The sequence below is a fragment of the Rattus norvegicus genome, chromosome 8 (genome assembly GCF_036323735.1).
Source record: "Rattus norvegicus strain BN/NHsdMcwi chromosome 8, GRCr8, whole genome shotgun sequence".
In the NCBI taxonomy this organism is placed as follows: Eukaryota; Metazoa; Chordata; class Mammalia; order Rodentia; family Muridae; genus Rattus; species Rattus norvegicus.
The window spans coordinates 115,849,797-115,867,803 of NC_086026.1; the positions used below are offsets into that span (position 1 = coordinate 115,849,797).

Consider the following 18,007-nt stretch of genomic DNA (forward strand, 5'->3'; position numbering starts at 1 on the left):
GTGAGAGTATTCTGAGCACTCAGGGGTGCCCTGCCCCCGTGCCCAGTAGTATGGATTGCAGAGCACTCACCTCCACTTCTCCTCAGTCTCTGCCATAAGATGGGCACATGGACCTTGGTGTGAGGAAGGGGTACTTGTCCTATCTCACTGCGTTCCCTGCTGACGTAGAAGCCATTTCCTCAGCTCTCCTGGCTTTTCAGATAAGCCTCTAGAGATGGTCCTCTCTCCTTGTTGTCTCAACCACTAAATAGACTGAGGGCCTGGTCTCTTTCTGTTTTTAGCCAGAAATGGATTTGCCCGTCCCACCAGGCAGAGACAGGAGTCTGGAGTCAGTTCATAGTGACGCCCAGGAGCCCATCAGCATGCCCCAGACACTGACCAGCACACTTGAGCACATCGTGGGCCAGCTGGACGTCCTCACACAGGTAGGGCCTGCTGGGACTACACCCCTCATCGGTGTTGCTTGGTGTTTGTATCATTTGATGGTGGTTAGCAGGTATTGACTTTTATTTTAATGAGTCAGGGTCACCTTGGATGGCCAAGGCTGACCTTGAACTGGAGACCCCTTACTCCAGCCTCAGTACTGCTGTCACAGGTACTATTGTCACAGGTGTGTGGCCATCACGTTCCCAGCAACCGCTGGGTTTTTTAAGACAAGCTCAGGGTGCCTTTGTGTTCCTCATGAACTGTATCCTTCACCGGGTCAAAGGCATGGTGCCTGTCTTGTTACGGTTTCTATTGCTGTGATGAAATACCATGACCAAAAACCAAAACGTGTTGAGGGAAAGGGACTTATTTGGCTTACACTCTCACATTGTAGGCTGTCATTAGAGGAAATCAGGACAGAAACTTAAAACAGAGCAGGAACCTGAAAGCAGGAGCTCACGCAGAGGCCATGGAACAGTGCTGCTTACTGGCTTGCTCAGCCTGCTTTCCTATAGAGCCCAGGACCACCAGCCTAGGGGTGGCTCCACCCGCAGTGGACTGGGCCTTCCCTCATCAATCACTAAGAAAATGTCCTAGAGGCTTGCTTACAGTTTGATCTTATGAAAGCATTTTCTTAATTAAGGTTCCCTCTTCCCAGATCATGATAGCTTGTGTCAAGTTGACATAAAACTAGCCAGCATGGTGGCTTACACCTTTGAATTTAGCACTGGAGAAGCAGAGGCAGTGGGTGTCTGTGAGTTTGAAGCCCGTCTGGTCTATAAGTCTTAATAAGTTCCAGACTGGCCAAGGTTACATAGTGTGAGACTCTGTCTTTTAAAATAAATAAATAAAGTGTTTCTGTGAGTGTAAAGGGGGTGAGGAGGAGAATGGACCTGTTTTCCAGGGGGAGGTTACATAGTTTGAAACTCTGTCTTCTAAAATAAATAAATAGTTTCTGTGAGTGTAAAGGGGGTAGGGAAGAGAATGGCCCTGTTTTCCAACTGACATTAATGAAATAGTAGTGTCTTTCCTGGGATTCTGACTGATGGAGCTATGTAAGCCCCAGCCACTAAATTCCACACAGGTCTCTGCCAGAGTTTGCCCACCGTGGTATGGTAGGGTCACAACAGTGCTTTGAGAGAAATCCTGTCCATGCTGTTCTCGCCCGCCAGGAGCTGGGCGCAGTGAGTTGGACTCTCTGCAGGCCTGGCCTTGAACTCAGCACCATCCATGCTTTTTCCCAGGAGCCCTTGGAACGACCCCTTCAGTTCTTTAAACTCCCGTCCCCTGACTAATGCACAGGTGGTCTGAGCGCTGGCCTTTGCTATTTTCGGTAAGGGTTAGCAGATTTGAATCTCTGCAGTGTTTGGCTCTTGCCTGATTCTAGGTATCTGCTGAGGAAGTGTTTATGTGACCGATGGTCTTCTTCAGTGAGGTAAATGTGGGTCCTACTCTTTGGAGCTTAGCTTACATTAGTAACTTGCAAATTACAGCATGGCACCTTCAGTAAGCAAGAACCCCAACAGGAGGTGGTAGCTGCACTGTGGTTGCCAGAAGAGCATCATATCTGAGGGAGGCCTTGACGAAAGAGCAACTGCTGTGGTCTGGAAGAACCAATCCAGGGTAGCTGACATGTGGCACTACGAGGGGGGCCACTGGGCAAGCCAGTGCTGAAAGACCCTCTGTCTTCCTGGTGCCTTGGCTGTAGATGCCTGGCAGGGACCCTACAGATCCCGACATCCCATGCTGGCTGTGGGACAGCCTGCAAGGAAGGGTTGTAAAAGCAGGGAGAGGCAGGATCTGTCCCTAGTTCAGTCCTACAGGAGAACTGTAAAGGACAGCTAGTAGAAATGGAGCTGAAGCAGCCTGCTGTCCCTTCCCTGACTCTAAACCCTGGGCTAAGGGAGACAAGCCACTCCATCTTGCCTTGGGCCATGGATGGAAGCACCTATGGGAGAGGCTGAGTGGCTGGGCGCCAGGGTTGTGGGACTCCAGAGCACAGTGGACAGACATCCCTGGAAGCCTGAGAACCCCTGAGAAAAAGAAAGCCTTCTCCGAAGAGACGTGAACAATGTGCCAAGGTTTTCAGATGAAAACCCCACTTCAAGCCCAACAGAAACTGCCTCTTGTTCTTCACAGCCTCTTCAAGTGAGAGGTCAGGGGAGGCGGAGTCATTAGGACTTTACAGGATAAAATTGGAAATTAAGTCTGAGAAGATGGCTAAAAATACAGGCGTATAGCACGCAACACGTTTTCTGTTGCTTATTTGGGGGTGCACATGGAAGGTTGTTTTGTGTTAACGGTCAGGAGTATGATAGTAACTTTGTACGAAGCCATCTCACAGAGTAGAAGTGGCCTGCAGCTGGGTGTCTGGATGTCCTACCTGACACTGGTCTCTTCCCAACTCCATAGCGGTCTTCTCCTCTGACAGCGCCTTTGTGTTCCTTGGTACCACAAAGTGAAAAGTGTTGCCCTTGGACCCACTGTGTCTTGAGGAAGCTTGGATTCCTTAAAGCCCCACACAAGGCCATGAGGTTCAGCCCCGTTTTCTACATGGTACATTTGAGATTGTGCTCTTTGGAGGCCCCGTCCTAACCGAACCAGCTCTCTCCTGAGTGGCAGCCCAGGCAGCCACTGCCACCTTCCTTTTCAAGTGGTTTGTGGAGCAGGGCCCCTGTTTATTCTGTGAGTGCTGGCCTTGAGTGCTACCCCTCATCAGTTACTCCTACTATGTGCTTAGTCCTCAAGTTTTCTGTGCTCTGTGCTCTGGCCACCTCAGCACCAACTCCTGCTTCAGTGATATATCCATGTGACTTATCTGTTGTGCTGTGTGAGCATACTTACTGCCTTTTCCTCCTCTTCAAGAAAGTCTACACTTCTACCCCACAGAACATCCTTCCAGAGCCACGCTGTTGAACTGGATAGTGGGCAGGGATGATTTCTGAATGAGTCACGGGTCCTCCAGTACCTATTACCAAGGACCCTAGGGGTGTTTTTTCTTTCTTTCTTTCTTTTCTTGTTTTGTTTTGTTTTGTTTTGTTTGGTTGGTTGGTTTTTGTTTTGGTGGCAAGATTCTCTATGTAGTTTCAGCTGTCCTGGAACTTACACTGCAGATCAGATAGGCTTCGAACTCACAGAGGCCTCCCTATGCCTTCCAAGTGGTGGGATCAAAGATAGCAACACCACCACCCTAGTTCTTAAAGTTCACACTTGGCACTTGGATTGCTGAGGCAAGAGGATCAACAGTGTAAGGCCAGCCTGGTCTACAAAAAAATATAAAACAAACAAAACCTACCTTCTTAGTCAACAGTCTGGGTGTGTGGGTGTGCAGTTCCGTGGGGCAAGACAGCCTGTGTGGACGTTTGTAGTCTGTTTACCACGAGGCTGAGGGACAGATACAAATTCTCAGCCCTTCTCAGGGAGACACTCTGCCCCAAGCAGCCCTTCTATAAAGAAAAGTCCTAAATTCAGGGAACTGAGCACCACCACCACCGCCCCTTGGGGCTGGGAGTATGTCTGGCTTCACTGCAGCCTCCAGTAGCGATCGTAGGAAAACCCAAGCCTCCTGTAGGTCTGGAACGCAGTGCTACTCCGGCACCCGCTCCCTGGGTCTCTGGGAATATAAAATATGCCCCCCGTGGGACTCATCAAGCAGGGCCCAGCTGGGCTCTGTGCTTTTGTCATGTTAGGAGCTGTCCTGCTGTCCCCATGACCCAAGGCTTGCTGGGCCAGAGCCTCGTGTATGACAGCACCACAAAGCCTTCCTCTAGTCTTCTCCTGCCTCCTGAGGCTAGGCTTTCCCAGGGCCCAAGAGAGCCATTTCTCAGCCCTTCCAATAGCAGTCATGGTTCCCCTATGAACACACATTCACTGAGCCCATTCTGTTTGCCCCTGTGTGAAACCCACTGCCATCCCTGAGAAGTCTCCTTAACTGAATGTCATGTCAGAGCCAGGCTTTAAGGAGAAGCAGGCAGCTAGGGCCATTGTGAAAGCCAAGAGCCAGGCATAAGGAGCCCAGCCAGTGAAGGCATGGAGGCCTTGGGTCCTCTGGTGGGGGTTACAGAACAGCAGCCCAGGAGTGATGGGACACTGAAGACAGCAGACCTGGAGCCCACCTAGCCTAGCAGAAGCTGGCGGTATGTGAGAGACAGACCGACAGAAAGACAGAAAGACAGAGACTTAGCAAGAGGCTAAGCTGTCACAGGCTTGCTCCTGGTAGGCAACTTTCTTTTTTTTTTTTTTTTTCTTTTTTTTTCTTTTTTTTTTTCGGAGCTGGGGACCGAACCCAGGGCCTTGCGCTTGCTAGGCAAGCACTCTACCACTGAGCTAAATCCCCAACCCTGGTAGGCAACTTTCTAAAACCTTGGAGTCAGACTTCACCACAGGTCAATGGGTGATGACATCAGCATAACTGAGGCTTCTAGCCTCCCAAGCTGACCAGGTGGTTGGCCCCTAGGGGTCAAGAGGCCTTGCAGGTCCTCAGTTTCCCAGCTGCCCTTGTGGTGAGTGCTGCATCAGAAATCAGTTCTCTAGCCCTAGGTTGGGGTTGAGCTGGTTTTACCTTAGAGACTTCCATGTTTATAAAATGCACACATTAATTTTCAAACGCGCACTTCTAAGGCAAGCGTAGTGGTGCATGCCTTTAATCCCAGAGGGGGTGGGGGCAGGGAGCATCTATAAGAGGAACAGAGCTTTTGAAATGACCTTGCAAGGTGTGGGTCCGTTTGCTCGTCTCCTCCTGGCTGTGTTTTAGATGGAAAGCCCCTGAGTGTGCACATCCTGACACTTGGCTGGAGCCAACAGGTCTTCTGGGCTCTCCTCACCATCAGAGGAGCTAACCTTCAGATGCATGGAAGCCATGAGAGAGGTGCTGACAAGGCCTCAGCAAGGGTGGCCTCACCTGGCTCCACCCAGCCTGTGGCTTTGGCAGGAAGCAGGTAATCCTGATCTTAGCCACCATGGGCAGAGCATCCCTGCATCCCTTGCTAAACAGTTTGGGTGGAATTTGGGATGTCTTCATCAGGAAGTTTCCTGCAGAACCAGCAAGATGTCTCATCAGTAAAGCACTTGCTGGGCATGCCTGCCAATCTTTGATCCCTGAAACCCACATAAAGCTGAGGGGATCATCCTCTGACCTCTATGCACATGCGTGGACTTTGTGCACCTTCCTTCACTAATAAATAATTAAAAGAAGAAGTTTGAGGTTGGAGAGATGGCTTAGCTGTTAAGAGAGTTTAAATAAAAAATGGTGGGAACATAGGTAGTGCTTACCCAGCATTCACAATACCCTGACTTCAACCTCTACGACTGCCCACCCGAACCGTTCCCTGTAGAACAAACTTAGCCTTCCTGAAGGATGATAAAGCCTTGGGGCTCTGTAATGAGAGCACAAAAGGCACATGAACACACACATACACACCATATATTCATACCCCCCCACACACACACACTCATTCACTCACTCACTCTCTCACTCTTACCCTGGCATGTGCTTGCTCTTGGTGTAGAAGAGAGCTCGTTCTTACTATCCCTGTGAGACTGCTCCTTGGGGCTTCACTTGCTCCTCTGCTGAGCTCATGGAGGATCTAATCCTAGCTGGATGCCATCCATGCTTAGAGCAGGCAGGATTCTTCAGCTTCATTCATACCCACCAAGTATAGAGAAGCCTACTGAGTAAGCCGCCTGCCTATCAGACGCCTCGGCACATCACTTTCCTAGATTTGAAGCCTGAAACATGGGAACAGCTTTATGTGGGTTTCTGTGTGCCTTGGACCTTTGATACCATTCCTGTGGCCTTAGTTTCCTTCCTTCCTTCCTTCCTTCCTTCCTTCCTTCCTTCCTTCCTTCCTTCCCCCCTCCCCAACACCCCCCACCCCAGACAGGGTTTCTCTGTGTAGCCCAGGCTGTCCTGGAATTCCCTCTGTAGACCAGGCTGGCCTTGAACTCAAGAGCTCCACCTGCTTCTGCCTCCTGAGTGCTGGGTGTAGCTAAACCTGCTAGGATCCTTGGTTAACTGGTAAACTGCACAGGGGCAGCAGCTGAGGTAAAGATCAGCAGTTAGTCCAGTGTCGTATGTGGCACCGGGGGACAGCCCTGCGAGCCTGAAGCATGGGAGCAGCAGAAGTGGACATTCAGGAGTGCTGTGAGCTGCCAGGGAAGTGCAAGTGTCTGGGGCAGGGGCACACAGGAGGTGACAGTGGCACTGGGGTGAAGCTGCTGTTGAGATTACAGGTGAGTCTGATCCTGAACTAAAGCATCCAGGGCCGAGGAGATTGACGTTCTCCTGAGATGAGCACGTCTCATGACAGTCTTTCTTAGAATCCAGTTACCTAAGTAACTGGGAGGCCAGCAGCGTTTATTACTTTTGTCTTAGACATCAGCAGCAACTGGCTTGGGGAAAATGTGGGTGTTCCTTCCTTCTTTCTTAAGATTTATTTATTTTTATTTTACGTGTATGGGTGTTTTGTCTGCTTGTATGTCTATGCATCCCATGTGTCTGGTGCCCATGGAGGCCAAAAGAAGGTGTCAGACCCTCTGGAATTAGAGTTATAGGTTATTGTGAGCTACCATGTGGGTGCTGGGATCCAAACCTAGGTCCCCTGGGAGAGCAGCCAGTCTCTTAGAGGCTGAGCCTCTTTCCAGCCCTGAAAAAAAAAAAAAAAATGGAGGGGAGGAGGGGCAGAGAGGCAGAGTTTTTAACCTGTAACCTTGGCCGGCCTGGTACTCAACTTAAAGATTAAAGGCATTTCCTGCTGTGTGCTTTCTCTCCCCTGGAGGACTCTGCTCTGAGCTCATCACCTCATCCCCTCCATAGACAGCATACATATGGTACCCACATCACCCTCACGATTGGCCTGCCTCAGTCATTTTGCTAACAAAGCAGGTTCTACCCTAGAAGCCTAAAGGGAAAAGCCAGGAGTTAGAGCACTGTGGTTGGGCTTTACTTCTCAAGGCCTTCTGTGGGGTAGAGCACCTGGTGCGGCAGTTAGAGCCCTTGTAGTGGCTGTCCCTGCTGTTTCTGCACTACTGACTGTCCCACTTCGTGCATTGTCCTTCAGAAACATGGGTGCAACCACCCGGCTTTCTGCCTTTGTGTCTTCTGAGGTAGGCAGCAGACATCAGCAATGCTGGTAGAGCCAGGTCTTCCCATGAGGCCTTGTGAGGTCTGCTCTGCTGCCGTGCTAGGCTTGTCCCTCATGACAAGACCTGGAGGACTCAGTCCCGACCCTGGGGCTGCCGTACTTGCTTGTGTGACATCACACATCGAGGGGCTCCAGCACAGGCTCTGACCTGCGTGTTCTTTCCCCTCGTGCCCCCATATTGATGCTATAGAGGTTAGCTGGCAGGCAGGTAGAGTCTTGATCAAGCTCAGCTGCCCACTGGCTCCCTTGTGTTACACTGTGGACTCAGAATCCTGAAGAATTGCTGGGTGGAGCCTTGCTACTCTCTTGAGCTTTCGAGGCCCTGGTTTTCTCTTCAGGACTTGGGGTGGAGCATGGAGTGTAGACAGTGGAGATCCTGGAAGCCTGGGAGGCTTATGTGCACAGCCCAGCACAGGCTTAGCCAGGGGCTCAGTGGTTCTGTTTCAGGAGCCGACAGCAGAGTTATTTTTGACTCAAGTTTCACATCTTGCTGCTTTTTAAAAATACCAAGCCATGAAATTCTTGCAAATTCTTGCTCCAAGTGTTTTTTTAGTAGCATGCAGTGCTTCAGGCCAGCCCCAGCCATGCCGTGATGTCACAGTTGGGTCCCTATGGCTCATAGAGACTGCTAAGCTCTATTCTAAGGCTTGAAATTAAAGCAAGAAGAACCAGGCTGTAGAAGCTCTGCTGATTTGAGGCTCCTTGGCAGTCACGTTTGCCAGATGTTGAGGTCCCTGAACTCTGCTGATGTCGTTCAACAAGGCCAAGGGTTTTTGTTTGATTTGGGGATTTAGACACCTTTAACCACCCCCACCCTGCCAAGTCCCAGCAGTTCCCTGCTTAATGGCTACTGGGGTAAAGTGTCTACTTCCACCCTAGTGGAAAGGTGGGGGTGCTAGCCCACACCACTGTGCTGTGGGCCAAGCTGTGTGACTACTTCCTGGAGCTCTCAGTGTCCTTCTTTGTCATGCAGGCCAGCTGTTGTTTGTAGGAACAACTGGATTTTAAAAGTAGTTACACCATTTTCCCTATGAGTCCTCTCGTGGGATCCCAAACCCAATTTGTGGGGAAGGCGCAGAGCAAGAGTTCCCTTGCATGCCGCCTGGCAGTCCCTGCTTACAAGAGGGTACTCGTTTGTTTCCACTGAGACCAGCCTTTGCACATCAGTGTTTGCTAACAGGCACATCTAAGCACGCACGCACACACAGGCAGTCCAGAGTGAGTTTGTCATGCTCTCCAGACGGACATTTCTGGGCTACCCTTCAGCACAGTCAAGTTCAGAACGGCCTGAGCCCCTGCCACTTGGGGCTTTGGAGAGGGAGGCTTGCTTGTCTTCCTGATAAGAGGTTACTTCTTGGGAGACACTGTATAATGTGTGGTGGGGACAGGCTTGATGCCTGCCTTTAGCTAGTTGCAGACGCTCCAGGGAAGAATAAGAACATCTGTCTAGTCCCTGGCCCCTCATCCCCAGCCCTGTTGCTGGCTTTGGCATTCAGTCCACAGGCTCCTGTGGCTTTACAATGGGGAAGGGTGGGGGAGGCCATTCCTGCCTCAAGTACCCAGTCAGGGCAGTCTGCAGCCTCCACTCACAGCACAGCTTATTCGTTGCACTCCAAAACGAGCCTGCGCTTGGTATTGCATGGAAGGCTGGATGCAGCTCCCTGGGGATCTGGCAGACATGGCTTGCTTTCCGTCTTCCATCCCGTCTGCGGTTGTGGTGAAAAGTAACCCCCTACCCCCCAAAGAAGCTGCAGATTGAAATGGGCCAGGCAATGGCTGCGGTTACCTCTGGAGCCTGGGAATGTTCATGGTTGGTCATAGGAGACTTCTGGGGCTCCAAGCTAGAGTAGTGGGCGGGCTGGAAGACGGTGAGCAGGAGTTGGGAGTGGGGACATATGAGATGCCATGCATGGACCCCTCATTCCAGCTGGTGCAGGATGTGCTTAGAAATGGGTAAGGGGACTCCAGTACCTGTTCTTGTTCATCTGGAGTCCTCTAAAGGAAGGGTCAAGCACAGAACACGAAAGGGGCCTGTGTAAGCTTTAGGTCGGACAGCTGCAGACAGGCTGTGCTGCCTTGAGATTAACCAAGCCACAGCTGCCCCTGTAGGCTGCCAGGTGCTCTCTCTGCCGAAGTTCCATTACAGCAAAGCCAGGAAAAGCTTGCTGTTCCCATCCACTCACTGACCTAACCGGTACTGAGCACACAAACCCTTTTCATCCCGGGGGCTGCAACAGTGTAAAAGTGTTGAGCTTGGCCTAGCACAGTGATTGAGAACAGTTCTACATCTCACCCTGGATGGGCCAAGGCTGGCACGGTTGGAAAACTCAGGGCAGGGAAGTGGATTTTCCCTGGTAGGTCCAAGTGGCAGAGGAAGCTTAAGAAAACACATCCTGGTGACACATGCCCTTCTCTGTCCCTGCAGCTGTCCTATTGGGCAGGAGCTGTAGCGATGTTTTGCAGGCCTCCCAGCGCAGAGCAGTCTTCTGGGCGTGGGATGCAAAAGGTGGCCAAGGTCCATGTTGGACTCAGTATAGACTCAGTGTAGCAGAACCTCTGGACAAGCATGCCCGCGTCCTGTCCCTTTCCCACGGCTGGCAAGGAGAGGCACTAAACCCAGGTCCACGCTGGCAGGGCTGTGTTCTGGTCTCCTGGGGTATGAGCCATGCTCCAGGGCCCTTGGAGCATCTCGATTTACAACTGCTGGAGGTGGGTCCTTTTCTAGCATCTCCTTTTAAGGGGAGGCTCTGCTTATTGAGAGGTGAAAGAGGAATTGCTATGAAGCCATGAGAAGGTAAATTAGTCAAAATTCCTTAATCCAGTGGCTAATCCAATGATAGAAAATAGCATTTCGTGTACTTCCCTAAGAGAGCTAATTCATCAGAGATGGGGACTGGGGCAGGGAGAACCGTCAGAGAAATCCTATACCCCTGAGATAATATGAAACAGAGCCGGGACCCATGGGCTCCAGGAGCGAGGATTGCTTGCAGCAGACTGTGGGCTAGGGGGGAGGGTGTTAGAGATTGTGGGGGATTTCTGTAGATTCTTGTGTTTTGTGACCCTGGGTACTTGAACATTACAGATGTCATCATTGGAAAAGAGGACCTCCACTCCCTGCCGCCCCCCATCCCCCCTGTCCCCCTTGCCGCCCCGCCCCTGTCCCCCAGGCCTTAAAGTCATCAGTCAGGGCTGATGGGAAGAGGAGGAACTAACTCACTGATTCTTCATTCCAGCTCTGACTTTGTCTTTCCCCATTTCCTGCTTTCCTAAAGTCAGGGTGGGGGGCTCTCCCAAGGCCATGCTTGGGGTGGGGCAGGTGGGGTCTGGCACCCACCTTCCTCCCTGACACACTTGCTGTGTCGAGGGATTAAAGTGAACAAAGTGCTATTGAGAAGCAAGGCCGCCCATCGCCAGCCTCAGCTGCCCTTTGCTCTAGGGAACTGCGCTCCCTACTCCTAACATTCAGGACTCAGCATTTGTCCCTCACGGGCTTTCTAAGTGCCACCCATGTCTTGGAACGGGAAGACTTGGAACTTGTCTATGAACAAGATTTATACAAAACCCTGCCCTAATGGTGTAGACACTAGATGTCTGACTGACAGGCTGCCTGAGGGCCAGCGTTGGCACCTCAGAGTTAAAAACCCCTGTACACCTGGGTTCGGTCCCCAGCTCCGAAAAAAAGAACCAAAAAAAAAAAAACAAAAAAAAAAAACAAAAAAAAAAAAAAAAAACCCTGTACAACAAATCCTTCAATGTGGGCTGTGACCAAGAGCCTGGGTGTCAGGAAGGATTGGACTCAAACCAATAGCCTGTCTCCAGGGAGCTAAGTTGGCCCCTCTAGTTCCTAGTCACCTTGACACGTGACTGGCCAGGCACTGTCCACCATCAGCAAAACAGGGCTTCCTGTGTGCACATGTGTGTGCACACATAAGGCTATGTACCAAGAGATGGGCTAGCACTTGCTAGGGACAGGGCAGAGCTGGGACAGAGCCCACTCAGCATCCGTACTTTGGTTTTATAGCTCATAAGACCTCACACCAGAGAGAGGCTCTCCGTTTGTGGCTTCTGTTTTAGGTGTTGAGAATTTGAGTGGAGTCAAAACCATGTGACAGAGAGATTAATTCCACATTTTCTGTCTTTAAAATGAACAAAGGAGTTAGAAGTGTGTAGCACAGTCCAGGTCATGTTCTTGGAGCCAGTGGCCATCCCCAGAACCTTCTCCTAGACATACCACTTTTACTCACAGTGGTGTGCCAGGGAAACTGCACCTTCTTCTTTTTTTAAAATGATACCCCTTAGCCTTTAATAGAGTCCCGAATTTGGGGGGAAGGGTACTGGGGAACCCAAGATCCTCCACAGAGACCTCCTGGGAAGCCCAAATCAGCCACAGTCCTGGAAATGATTAAGAGCAGTTTTCCATCGTAGGGGAGCTATAAGAAGCCACAGACTTTGCACCCCAGTGGCTCAGACCCTGCTAAGACTGATCACAGAAAACTCTGTTTGGAATGTCAGTGTGTCCCAATATCCCAAAGCCCAGCCAGGCAAGAGCTAGGGGCATCATGGTGCCCACAGTGCACCCTATTCCCACCCCAACAGTATGTGTGGAATAAACGTGAGTTGTTAAGTGAGGGTTGCAGTAGCCTTGAGAGCTGTATTTTACATATAAGAAAACCGAAGCTCTGAGTCCGGTAACATAGCCAAGGCCAGTCGGCAAGCTGGTCAAGTTCAGATTTGAGCATGGACCATCAAAGTCTGAATCCTGTTCTTTTGCCACACAGGCCAAAGCTTCTCACCGAGAATTGCTGTGACATTTCTCAGGTGCTCACACCCCTGCTTCAGTCACACACAAAGGAGAAGAAGGCAGGCCCCAAGTATGATCTGGGACCAGGAGGGATCCTGGGAGAGAAGTTGTACCTGGGTTTCAGGAAGCAGTAGTGACCTATACCACACAGAGCCACAAGTGCCATGTGAGTGTCCCACACAGGAGTCTGATGTTTTGGGTAGGAAGGGATGTGTTAGAGGCCATGGGGAGGATGGAAATCAAGGTGAATTAGGACATGAGTCACTTGGCAGCTGAGACGTGGTGTCAGGGGGACAGACAGGAGGTAAAGGCCAGAGTATGGCAAGGAAGGTGTGGGTCCATAAGGTGGATGTGGTGTGTGCTAGTGCAGGAGCCCTTTCTCCACAGAGCCCTGCTATGGCTACCTTGGTTGCTATGAGACAGCCGAATGCTACCTTCTGCCCAATGCTGCTGTCTTTTCCTAGCCAGAGTAGGTCTCTATCTTGCCCTAGACTCCCATACTAGACTACAGTCACTCCTCCTCTTGCCCAGGCAGAAGGCATGTGGCTGGGTGTCGGCATTCTACTTCTATCTGGCTGCCTGGCTTAGCCTCCTTGCCCACTTCCGTGTTACCTACTTTCCAGCCCCTGGAGCAGGCCCAGGAGGTGCCTCCTCTCAGGATCTACTCTCTCTCCCAAGAGGGCCCAGGGTTCTCCTTGGAATAAGACCTGAGCACAGCGAAGTGCTCTGTCCAGGGTAGGGTATAACTGCTGGGAAGAAGGTCCCCAGAGCTCGGTGGGGAGTGGGGGAGCCGAGGGAAGCTGTGCTGAGTCCTGTACATGTGCAGATCCTCCTAAGAGCCTAGCCGTGTATCTGAGAAGCATAGCTAGAGTGGCTGGCCTACCACATGCCTAATAGCTCACTTCTTAACTCTTTTTTTTTTTTTCTTTTTTTTTTTTTGGAGCTGAGGACCGAACCCAGGGCCTTGCGCTTGCTAGGCAAGCGCTCTACCACTGAGCTAAATCCCCAGCCCCAATAGCTCACTTCTTAATTCCTGCTAAGATATATATCACTTACCATCGGTGATGGCAGAGCAGTTTTACCAAAACTCAACCCTTCCAGACTGGTCCTGGACACAGCAATGTCTAGAAGCCCTGGGGAACCAGAGTCCCTTGCACTGAGTGTGGTAGGCGCCTGTCAAGGGTGTGGTGATAAGAGTTGTTGGATGTCCTGAGTGGGTCAAGGGTGTGGTGATAAGAGTTGTTGGATGTCCTGAGTGGGTCAAGGGTGTGGTGATAAGAGTTGTTGGATGTCCTGAGTGGGTCAAGGGTGTGGTGATAAGAGTTGTTGGATGTCCTGAGTGGGTCAAGGGTGTGGTGATAAGAGTTGTTGGATGTCCTGAGTGGGTCAAGGGTGTGGTGATAAGAGTTGTTGGATGTCCTGAGTGGGTCAAGGGTGTGGTGATAAGAGTTGTTGGATGTCCTGAGTGGGTCAAGGGTGTGGTGATAAGAGTTGTTGGATGTCCTGAGTGGGTCAAGGGTGTGGTGATAAGAGTTGTTGGATGTCCTGAGTGGGTCAAGGGCCTCATGAGTGTCCTGTGATTAATACTTCCACAGGACAGGCCTCCTGCACAGGTGGACAGGTGGTGACCGTGGCTGTGGGGAGAAGTAGCTCCTGGAAGCTGTGTGGCTTTGAACATTATCCTTGGTCTATTTTCTGAAGGGCCTTCCATGCCTCTACTGGTGGAACCAGTGGTTAGGTCAGGTCTTCACCCAGAGTTCCTTCAGGCAGCAGCAGACGCCATATGATCTTTCCTGACAGGACCTGCTCAGACCTGGCTTAGTAACACAGCAATAGGAAACAGAAAATGGAGGCTTCCTCCTTCCCTCTCCTTTTTTGGCTAGGACCCCTACTCTAACTTCCGTCTTTCTTTTCTTTTTTAAAATTGTTTGGTTTTGGTTTTGGTTTTGAGACAGGGTTTCTCTGTGTAGCCCTGGCCCTCCTGTAGACCTCTGTAAACCAGGCTGGCATCGAACTCAGTGATCTGCTTGCCTCTGCCACCCAAGTGCTGGGATTTAAAGGTGTCCCCCACCACCATGACCAGCCCCCAGCCATATTTCTATCATACATCTCTTCCTACCCAACTACACTGGCCAGAACAGGACCGTTTGCCAGCTGTCCCTTGGCCTTTTCACTCATCCTATCCTTGAGAAGCACCATAATGTGCCACTCTGTGACAGTTGTCAATCCTCTCCCAGGGACAGCAGCCTCCTCAGCACTGAGAGCTGCAGCCTGAGGCCCACAGCTTTATGTCAGGGGCACCGTACCGGTGGGTAAGACATTCGAGAGCTTCCCTTACCTTCTTCCCAACACAGTGAAATGTGAGATAGAAGAAGAAATAACCAGGAAGAAAGAGTTGTAAGGAGATGCAGTATCAGCCTACTTTGAGAACACCAGACCAAAGAGGGAAAGAGGCCAGTGAGACTGTAGGGGGTCAGTAGGGGGGAGACAGGAGATGAGCAGGAGGTGCAGGAGGTGGCCATCAGGAAATAGAAGGGACAATGAAAGGCCCATGCAACCCAGGGAGAGAGCACGAGGGTGTTGGGTGTCCCTGAGGTAGGGGGACAACCACCAAGTTGTACCTGACCCTTTTCACTGTTTTGCCTTCCCTTAAGGAAGAAATCTGGTCTCAGGGTTCTGGACTTTCTCACTCCTCCTTAAAGTGGACAGAAGACCCTTCTCTGGGAGTTTGCAGGGATTGCAAGCGCAGTGTGGGTCACTGGTGAGGCCCTGTGAAGTTGCCCTAGCTTTCTAGTCACATCTGTCAGAGAAGCCAAGCGTCTCCCCTCAGCCGCCTCAGGCCATCAGAGATACCCAAGCCCACGCACGGCATCTGGTCTGACTACTGTGGGTTCTTGATCCTGTCAAGGAGCAAGATTCAGCTGTTAGGGGGTCCTAGAGCTTTCTTGGGATACTGGCAGGCCTTCAGCAGACACCTCATAACTGATGCTGGTATAGAAAGCCATCATCAAAACGATCCTAGTGCTGTTTCTCTGCCACTGAGGGGGGGGGGGGTGGAGAGCCTAGTGCCAGACGTGTCAGGCTTGGCATTTTGGTGCAGCTTCTTTGAGAATCACCATGGTTCTTAGGTGACTAAAAATAAAGGCTGTCACTTTAGAGTCAGTTCCTTTTAGACTGTTTAGAAGGCCCTTCAGAGTGTTACGTAAAATGTCTTACTCGTCTTGAACTGTGAGTGAAAGAAGCCGCATTTGCTTGGGGAATGTTGCCCTAACCGGAGGCAGATCGCTGTCTCCCCTCCCCTTGCAGGAAAATCAGGATGGAAATAGAATACCATTGTTGAGCCTATCCTAGGAGGATTTTCCTCCAGAAGCCCAAGATGAGTCACACTGGCAGCCCCACCCCCTGGCCCCAGCTCCTAAATCCTTAGTTGCCTCCCTGAGCCAAGGGCTGGCCCAGCCACTTGTCATTGCGCCCTTGGGTTTTGTCCCCAGCACCTTACTCCTATCCGGTCACCTACGCTGGGCAATCCCTACCTGGCTGACTCCTGCAGGGCTCTGCAGTACCCTGGATTGCTGGCCCTCCTAGGCTGGATTCCACTTTCCTTCATCAGGGGCTTGTGGATGCGCTGACCGCTCCACTCTCCCAACTCAGAAGCGCTTGTTCTGCCGCTGTTCACTGTGCCTCCTCCAGGCCACTACAAGGCCTACTGTGTCCCTCTGTTCTCTCCCAAGGGACCTCACACTCCCTGTCTCTCCTGGGCTCTCTTCTCTAACCTGCATCTTGGCTCACTCTCCAGAGAGTTCTCTAATTTTGTCTAGTTTCCTCCAGGGCTTCCCTTTCTCCAGTCTGAACCACCCCCACCCCTCACATCCGATTACACCTTGCCTTCCCACAGCTATGCAGCCCCTCCCAGACTCTTCCCAGGCAGCAGCCACATCCTCTCACACTCTTCCTGCAGCTCTGAGGGCTGTGGGGCCTGGGGCCCTCTCTCCTTGATCCACCGTGTGACACGGTGTGAGCTCCTGTGGTTGTCTGCCTTGCCTGGCGAGCTCCTCCCCAGCTCCTCCTCCTGATCATGTCTCACTCCCTCAGCCTAGCGTGAGGCCAGGCGGGCCAGCACAGCCCCCGGCCAGCATAAAACTTATTTGTCCCTTTGAACCAATGGGCACTTGTCCACCCCTGACTCCAGGACAGCATTGTCCCTGAAACATTACCTCTTTTTTTCTTCCTTCTCTTTCTTTTTAAACTGTATATGCAGGATGCACACACATACACATGCTCACACACATACCACAGCATGCATATAAAGGTCTGAGGACGACTCTGGGGATTCAGTTCTTTCCTTCAGCCATGGATTCTGACGATCATACTCAGAGTGGCAGTCTTGTGGCTGCCATTACCTGAGGAGCCATCTCACCAACCCAACATTTTTTTTCCTTGCCCTCATGGTTTCTGTGAAAATTCCAAGCCTAGGCATTTAGGCAAATGAAAGACCATTTGCCTGAGGTTTGGGGAGGGGATGGCTGCAATCTAGAAAGTGTGTCTCGGTGTTACCAGACGTGTGACAAGGCCCTGAGCAAACTGGAGTTAGGGCCTCTGGAGGCCTCCACCTTTTCTTCGGGCTGCACATGTTTAGACATTGTGACTGGAAGTTGTGACAGGCAGGCGTTCTGCCCCTCGGGCACCTGCAACCTGATCTGACTTACGTCTGAGGGAACCGGCCGGGGCATAAATCAATGGATGACCTGGGAGGCCAGGTCTTATCTGCCTTTGTACTAAAGAAAGTCAAGGCAGGTAGGCCATGGAGTGTGGACTCCCAGTACTGCAGGTGTGTTTTTATTAAAGTCCCATTCACATTCTGAGAGTCGGATATGGCCTTATGTGCCAGCCCAGACAGATCAGACTTTCTGTGACAGGAGACTTCCATGGGCTTGAAATGAGGTGGGTAGCTAGTCGCCTGTGTGACCAAGCTCCCCTGTAAGGGCACTGGGTAATCAGAGTCCTCTGGACACTGATGCAATACATACTTACCAAGCTTTCTGAGTCCCAGACACTGGTGTAGACGTGTGCTCACCTCAGGTAAAAGTCCCACTATGAGAGTAAGATTAGTCCTTGGCAGGGAAGCCCCAGATGTCCACCATGATCCCAGATGTTTTGTCCTCCCTCCTCTAGGTCCTGGCAAAGTGGCAGCAGCCTGTCCTGAGTGTTCCAGTCTGTGACTTATGCAGACCCCAGCCAGGGGCTTGCTTAGTTACCTCACCAGACTGAGGGTGTGTAATCCTGCTACTCAGAGGCCCAGGTGGGGCCTTTCCACAGCTGGGAGAACCCTCTCCTTTGTGGAAGAGAAGAGCAGCACACACTGGAGAGATAGCTGAGTTGGTGGAGTATCTAGCATGCACAGAGCCCTAAATCTGATACCCAGCACCCAAGTGGGCATTAAGCAGGCATGGTGGTTCATGCACATGTTCATAACATGTTCATGTTAAGGCACAAAACATGTTAAGATGTATCTTGGAACTGCCTGGTAAGTTATCCCTGGTGGTGACTGCCACCTGACTCTTGACAGAATAGGCTCAGGGACAGAGCAGACAGAGAAAGTGTGTCCAGACACAAAAATGGCATGACTTTTCTAGCTTGC

General features: G+C 51.3%; 2 protein-coding genes across 8 annotated transcripts in view; both read left to right on the top strand.

Annotated features, from left to right (window-relative positions):
- Positions 1-18,007, top strand: part of Rpl29 (ribosomal protein L29) — an 893,235-nt gene that overhangs the window by 793,354 nt on the left and 81,874 nt on the right. The window lies entirely within an intron of this gene.
- Poc1a (POC1 centriolar protein A) overlaps positions 1-18,007 on the top strand; it is a 68,478-nt gene that overhangs the window by 48,462 nt on the left and 2,009 nt on the right. For 5 of the 6 annotated variants that reach the window (XM_039081982.2, NM_001109296.2, XM_039081985.2 and 2 more), the window contains one exon: positions 282-425. The exons of the other annotated variant lie outside the window; for it this stretch is intronic. In XM_039081982.2, coding sequence (XP_038937910.1) covers positions 282-378 — 97 coding nt within the window. In that variant the 3' untranslated portion in view covers positions 379-425. Of the gene's footprint in view, positions 1-281; positions 426-18,007 lie in introns of those variants that run through there. 6 annotated transcript variants of the gene reach the window in all.